The sequence below is a fragment of the Gavialis gangeticus genome, unplaced genomic scaffold (genome assembly GCF_001723915.1).
Source record: "Gavialis gangeticus isolate Ggan-Ray unplaced genomic scaffold, GavGan_comp1, whole genome shotgun sequence".
NCBI classification, from domain to species: domain Eukaryota; kingdom Metazoa; phylum Chordata; order Crocodylia; family Gavialidae; genus Gavialis; species Gavialis gangeticus.
The window spans coordinates 27,758,644-27,766,513 of record NW_017728992.1 but is presented as its reverse complement, the minus strand read 5'-3'; the positions used below and the strand labels follow the sequence as shown (position 1 = coordinate 27,766,513).

The 7,870-nt window shown below is 42.1% G+C and overlaps 1 protein-coding gene across 1 annotated transcript in view; it reads left to right on the top strand.

Annotated features, from left to right (window-relative positions):
• The window catches only part of CDH18 (cadherin 18), a 627,153-nt gene that overhangs the window by 374,422 nt on the left and 244,861 nt on the right, over positions 1-7,870 (top strand). The window contains exon 5 of the mRNA XM_019521435.1: positions 3,888-4,007. Within this exon, the coding sequence (XP_019376980.1) occupies positions 3,888-4,007 (120 nt within the window). The remainder of the gene's footprint in view (positions 1-3,887; positions 4,008-7,870) is intronic.

Genomic DNA, 7,870 nt, shown 5'->3' with positions numbered 1-7,870 from the left:
AAGAAGATAAAAGGAGGAAAAAGCCCGCAAGTATACAGGTGACTATAAAACTACAGTTATGATATCCCATATAAACTTAGCCTTAATGCTGATGATGCAAAACCAAAACAAAATATGGCAAGTTATGTTTGAAGCACATGATTATATTTTACATTTACATATAAAACATCTCTTAAGTAAAAGTAACCTACAATATACAAGCTCTAAAAGCAACTATGGAAATTGTTTGGCATGGTAATTTTAAACTGAATAACAAAATCTTCAAACTTTGCACAAAGAACCTGTTTTTTTAAGCATGTGACTAAAATGTCAAAAATTCTGTCAATGAAAAATGTTGTGTTTTCTTTCAGAGAGACTTATATTGTAGCTTAGTGAAATAAAGCTTTGAAGCTACATCTCTAGCACTGATGTTCAACCTTGTTCCCAGTTCTCCAGAAAAATTAGAGTCTTTGGTTCCTTTTTGGAGATTCAATTAATATTCCTGGATGAAAGACAGTTGTACTGTGTTTCTTTCTGTTATAATCCTAGTTAACATACAGCCATGTAGCTCTTCATTATTTGGAAACCTCTTGGATGTGGACACATTCAGGACCATAATTTCTCTGTCATTTGATGCTGAGAGCACAGAAGAGAGCTAATGGAAGGGAGTGGTGCCTCTCTAGTCCTTCTCTCTATAAGTATAGTCTTTTACAATCTTCATAATTCATTTTGATCCACTGTGCATATTAAAGTGAATAGGAATCAGATAAACTGCTGTAGTTCCGTCCTGCAAGGTGTTTAGCATTCTGTCCCAGTACTATGAAGCTCTTAAATTCATGGCTTAAAGTCCCACTGAGAGAGTCCATGAGGAATCCTGCTGAAATAATGGGACCATTTGTATATTTCAAGTTAAACATGTATTTAACTATTTTACTTGATTAGTAAGGAACAAACAACATCTTTCAGAATCAAATTACCAGTCTACAGATGTTCTGCTTCTTCTAGGAAAAAATGCAAAGCTGGAATTTGAGACAGTAGCAGTAATTTATAAATGGTATCTATCTTAAGGTCTGCTCTTTGAGATGGCTGACTTTCCTTGTCCTCATAGTCCTACACAGCAGTGGTCAGAAAGGTGTTCAGACTGTACGTCCCTTCTCTTTAAAAAGAGGGAGGGAGAAAAAAGTCTATAATACAATAACATCAATCCTTGAACATTTGCTTCTTTTCCTTTTATAATAATCCAATTGTGTTCATCTTTTGAGACTGTTCCATAGCTCCTGTTTTTGTGGGGCTTTGAGCAGGAGGAGGTGCAATTAGGATTGGTAATTCTGGACAGAATAAGCAAGTAGTAATTATTGTTATTAAGGGCAAGAAGAGCTATTTTACTTTATTTTTAAAAGAAAAATATAAAAGGCTCCTAGAGTTTTGGGTAGGTTTGCATATGAATTTGAATGAATGTATAAAAATACCAGTAACCCAGTGCTTCAGCCATTAAAATAAATAAGACGTCAAATAAAATAATAAATCCACACATAGAAAAGTATATGGAAAGAACCCAGTCAGCAACTAAATTAGATTACAGAGAAAATATGACTTATTCCATGTCCAGCCTTAAACTATTACTGAACTGAAGTATGGTAGTACCTTCTTGAGGTATTCAAGCAAGTTGTAAAACAAGAAAAAAAATTGTAGTAACTATTATTTCTTTAACATTACAGCCCCCTCTACACATTCAGGTAAAGGGACAATGGGATCTAATACGCGATCCACGCAATTACACCTCCTACTATGCTGCACATGCATGGCAGGAGGGTGATTGTGGGGTTCCACATTAGGTCCCATCTTGCCTTATCACTGGTGCAGTGGAAGCCTGATCCATGCCCCCCCGGATCAGCAACAAGCAAGATCCTACAGCTGGGAGTCCCCTCACAGTTGGGTCTCCCAACTGTGGAGTGCCCCACACACCCCTGTGTTTGGGAGTATCATGGCTGCTATGATCTCTCAGCCTCACAGCTGTGTGAAATCCACAAAACTGGGGGATTATGGCTGCTGCAATCCCCCAGCCCTGGGGGTTTTATGAACCCTTGGGCCAAGTGTGCCCTATGCCTGCAGGGACCCAGCTGGTTCCCGGTCCCCAGCACCCGCAGCTATGGGACTTTGTGGTCCCCTGCTGTCAGGACCCTGATTCAGCAGTTCCTAGGGCTGACAGTCCCCTCCACTGTGGGACTCCTAGCCCTGACTGGGCATTATGCAGCCCTGTGGTTGAGAGCCCCTAAGTTAATGGGGCTCCCAGCTGCAGGGGAGCCCCTGCTACATGTGCAAATTAGAGCTTAAGGGCAACCAACTGTAAAGTTAGTACACATTTTCGAGGTCTATCTTTATAGCTGGTTGGAGCTTTTTATGGTGTGATAGCTACTTTGCATGTGTAGCTGGTCTTAAGGTAGTTGTGCAATACCTGTAACATGTAGAGGAGGCCCGCTGGTCATGATTGGTTACAACTTGTGTGGTAACAGTAAGTAAAAGTGGTGATATACATTTCGCAAATAGTTTAAGGAAGCTACATTTTATATCTCTTTAACTTGATGCACTATAGTAGTAATTCAGCCAATTCTGTGCTCCAGTATAACTAACATTTCTGTATAGTTTGTTAAAGCTGTGTGATATAAATGTTAAAATCATTAGCAACAGTTTGGTATATACTTTAACTTTGAAATTTATCAAGATACTCTAAAATATGCTATGTGTGTAAGTTATCTTTATGAAGAAAAATACCACCTACACAGAATAGTAGTTCTCAAGCTTTAATTTATATGCTAATCGCTGACTTGGAAGTAGAAAAAAAACTTTTTTTATGGCCCACATGCAACATTGCACAAAATAGTGGATGCTTCCACAAGCATTTATAGGCTCTGAGCTTGCAAAGACTTACATGCCTGCTTAACTTAATTCATTGAGTATTCCATTCACTTCAAATAGGTACATTCACAGTGTGTAAAGTTAAGAAAGTACATTTAGGGCCAAAAAGTATTGAAGCCCACTGCCAAATATAGGGTAGCACAAGAGTTGGGCTAATGGTCCATCACAGTATTTTAATTCTTATAAATTCTGTTGTGATTATTGTTACATGTAGAAAGCAGGAAGTCTGGGAAGAAGAGGGGGAAGAAATGAAAATGAACTTCTGAGACTTTGCTCCTTTTTCATTAGCTATTTTACTCATTATACTCAATGTACTCTCCAGCTAACATAGGAGAAAGGATTCATCATTACATGTTTAATGGGAAAATACTGTAAATTCCAAAGCCTCTTTGTTGAAATGGAGTTTTTCTTTTGCATTTTATCTATCTGGTTGTTAGTTTAATCTCTGTAATGTATAATTTATAGCCCATCCCATCTATTGACATGAGTGAAATAGCAATTTATAATTCACTGAAAATAAATTGTCTTGTGTACCTCTCGTGTACCTCTCTTTTTTAGGTGTTTCTGTCAACTCCAGGCTTCTTGCCTGACATTCTGGTGATTCTCTTGTTGGGTTTAAAGTTTAAATTCTTGGAAATCTTCCAATGTCAAGCTTTTAAGTTCTTCTCATACCATTTATTGATTTCAGGGACTGTGGGCATGACTTAATAAATGTGTGTTTCTAAATTAGTTTGCACAGTAAGAAATGTATTATTCCCAAAACCTCTAGCTTTGCAGTATTGAATATACTGATTTGGATCTGAAATTTGAAATTATTCTTTACAGTTTGACAGCAATGTGATATGGTTCAAAAAGAGAGAGATGGGGATCTTATAATTTGCTTTGTCTTTCAGCTGAAAGCAAGGGAAAAAATGAAAGTACAAAGTGTAAAAATGTGTAAATACAAGTTTTGGCAGTTTTATCAACTAAATTTTGTTCTTTTGGATTTGCAGGTACCTCTGTTCTACAGGTAACAGCCACAGATGCCGATGACCCTACGTATGGGAACAGTGCTCGGGTGGTGTACAGTATTCTTCAGGGACAGCCATACTTCTCTGTTGACCCTAAAACAGGTGGGCACTCTAGATTTCTTATAGCTTGATGCAGTTGTTTTAATTGCTGCTTTGCACTGTGCATTTAGAGGAAATATGTGTGTGTAGAATTAATTCTTCAGTATGTTGTGATGTGAACTATTCAGCCAAAGTACTGAAGTGGAATATCACTTTGTTTTTTGTACTTTCAGACCTAAGCTTAACAAACTACTCAACTGTGCCTATTAAATTATGATTTAAAATGCTTTATGTTGCCTGTAGGATTGGTTTAGGAGGATTATTGAATGTGTGCTTCAGCACACATACTATTATAAACAAATATCATGCTTGTATTTGTAAAACTGCACTGTTGTCATTACACTGAAACTGTTCTCTATACAATTCAAGGAACAAAATGAGCTGAAATAATTAAATTTAAGCTCTGTGCATCATTTTCCATTTTCCCCCCAAAGATATATAACAGCATACAAAAAAAGAAGAAATCCAAATTCCTTATTGGATAGAAAAGAAATCTCATCCAATTGGGGTGGTAAGATTGTTTGGGTTTTCTGAATGCTATTAACTGTTGTGTGATAGGCATATTTTGTCATTTACCATACTTTTGTCAATTTTAATAATGAGGCAGTATAATTTACCAGATCGTTCACTTCAAATGAATGAAGATAATTGTATTTTATTTTTCTCCAAAACCAAATCTGAATTAGCTAGTTAGCAAAATTTTGGTATGGAGCTAGAAGATCACAGTTATTATTTAAGATAGAAAAAAATATTTTATTTTTTTGTGCATAGTATATAATAAATGCAGAGGGTTTTTATAGGTATATATTCACTCGCACATTTTTACATGCAAATATATGTGTTTATATATGTTGATGTCTGCATGCAGAGTTGCTCGCAGACTATTTAGTTCAAATTAAGATTATCTGAATCTACACTTTGGAGATTATAAAAAATAGGGTTTTTTTTGTTTTTTTTGCAAGAGACAAGTGTTTGTAGATTAACAGTGAAAGATGACACACTGGGCACATCCAAATGAGCATGCACGTGCCTCTTGGAGCATCTCAAAGCCCTTTCAGATGCTGCAAGAGGCACGTGTGGGAACAAAAAAAGCTCCCCATGCTGCAAATTTGCAGTGTGTGGGCAAAATTAGGCCCCTAGATATCCAGGGGTCAAAAAAATGTAAAAGATGGTGGAGGGGCTTTGATTTTGGAAGCTCAGTTCAGAAGCCCCTCAGGCCTCTAGCCAGGCACACAGCAGCGGGGCAGCAGGAAGGAACACAAACACAGGAGTAGATATGATAAGGCATCTGTGGGAGGGGGGGTGCAGAAGCAACAGTCAATTAAGGAAGTAATCCAGTGCAGGTGCAGTGTAGGGTGGTACAAGGTGATGCAGCAGGGAATCTCCCTTTCTCCTGAGAGGGGGCAGCAGCAGAACAGGACACAGCAGTAGTGGTGACAGTAGCCATCCAGTTCAGCCACTCAGGGTGTGCCTCAGGTGAAAGTGGAGGTGAAGGCAGGGGGTGGCCTGCCAAGACAGCTGAGGCAAGGCACCTTGAGGCTCCAGCAGTGATGGTGGGGGAGGGCCCACAGGCAGTGCAGGCTCCCTCCCCAGGCTGTCCCCAGACTGTGGCTTGGTGGCAGGCTGGGCAGCAGGCCAGAACAGGAGTGCAGAAGCTGGAGTGCATTGCTGGGGTGCAGTGCAGTGCAGTGCCCCCTCACCCCGAGCGGGGGAACATCAGCATGTGGTGTGCAGCAGAGGAACCCACCCCATGGTGGGGGGGGCAGTAACAGCAGCCGAAGGCACAAAGGGGTGCAGCCAAATTACCTCCAAAAGCTCTGAGAACAAGCTGTTGCCCTGAGGGGTCAGGCCAATACTCAGGATCTCAATATTGCACTGTTAGACAGGAGGGCGTGGTGTACAATTGCACGTGCACACATAAAAATCAATTAAGCACACATATATTCACTAGGTGCATACACCCCATACTAGACATACACACTCACACTAGCAACTCAGATACACACACATTCAAAATAACCAGTCTAGGTTCATGCACATCTATCACCAGTTTAAGCCCATAAATGTTACACACACGAAATTTAGACAGAATCAGTTACCAACATCTGCACATCCAATCCACGTATGTGGATTACTAATTCATATACTACACACACACAATGATATCTATATATGTATATATATGTGTATTCACTAATGGACACACATACCACCCACCTACACATACACACAGGTGAGTTCCTAAGTTGGGTGTTCTGATGTGTATGTATGTATGTGTTTATATATGTATGTGCTTGGTGTACTTGGGATACCTGGGGAAAGGTTAAGGTAAGAAAGTAGAAGTGTAGGGAATGAAAGTTGCTGGGAGTGAAAGTTAACCAGGACCAGGGTTAGAACCGGTAGACTAGAGGGGCCTGGGCTGAAGAACTGAGGCTCGGGGGTAAATTTAGGTTAATTGATCTTAATTGATTAAAAGGCAATGCCCAAAGCCTGCAGAACAGGGGAGCGATGTCGGCACAGAGGCTGGGACCAGAGCCAGAGCTACAGGGGAGCTGAAAAGGTAGTTGGGGAGAGGGAAAATGGGACTAGGGGAAAGTGTGGGTGTTAAAGAGGGGCTCTGAGTGTGGGGAGCCAGAGGATGGCTCTGGGGCAGCTAGAGAAGCTGCAGGGAGTGGCAGTAGGTGCTGGGAGCTGGAGAAAACTGCAGGATAGCCACAAGGAGCTGGGAAGCTGGGGGGGTGGGGGGATGACTACAGAAGGTGCAGAGGAAGCCTGAAAACAGAGACGGATGGCAGAAAATCACAGGAAAAGCGAAAGGAGAGACTGAAAGGCAGCAGGGCAGTGGGAAAGCAGAGAAAGGCAGCAGAAAGGCCCAGGGGAAAGCCAGGAGGAGCATGGGGAGCAGGGGGACAGCAGAAAATCACAGGAAAAGCAGCAGGAGAGACTGGAAGGTGGCAGGGCAGTGGGAAAGCAGAAAAAGGCAGTGGAAACTCACAGGCAAAAGGCAATAGGAGCAGGGGGAGAGCAGAAAATCACAGGAAAAGCACGAGGAGAGACTGAAAGGCAGCAGGGGCAGCATAAAAGCAGAGAAAGGCAGCAGAAAGTCACAGGGAAAAGGCAGTAAATGGCATGGGAGGCTGAAAGGCAGCAGGGACAGCAGGAAAGCAAGGACAGGCTGAGAGGTGGCAGAAAAGGGGAAACAGAATTGGGAGGAGATAGGGAAACTAGCGGAGGGGAGGGACTGGAGCTGAGAGAGAGAGAGAGATTGAGGCTGGAATTTAAGATAAGGAAGGGACTGGGATTCAGTAAAACATGACCCAACTCGGGGTTGCAAATGACAGTGGTTTTATTGAACAGGGGAGATGGTGACACAATGTCTTATTGGTTCCCTTGAACTCCCCCCCCCATGCACACACACGCATACAATGGCAGCAGGGGTTAGAAAGGCTTGGTGCAGGGGCTGAAATCCACTGAAGTCCAGGAGGAGAGAGAGAGAGAGAGAGAGTCCAGATTGTAGGAGGAGGTGTGTAGGTAATGTCTACCTATCCCAGGCTGGAAGTTGATTCTCAATGGCCAGTCGGGGTCTCCTTCAGCTCACTGTTGTCCAGAGGGGGATGCCGGCAGGGCATTTGGGGTGGATAGGTGCTGTGAAGCTGGTCTGGTCTGGATGGAAATGGCATTCCCACTGGGTCTGTTTTCACTGCCCCTTTTTATAGGGGCAGACCTTGTGTGACCCTAGTGACAGGAGGCATGCCCAGGTAAGGGCCGGCCCAGGCGTACTGATCATGTGTGCTTCATGCAGGGATGTGCAGTTTCAAGTGTCTGTAATGGTGGGGTACAATGGTAGAGTTGCTGGTTCTGCAGGG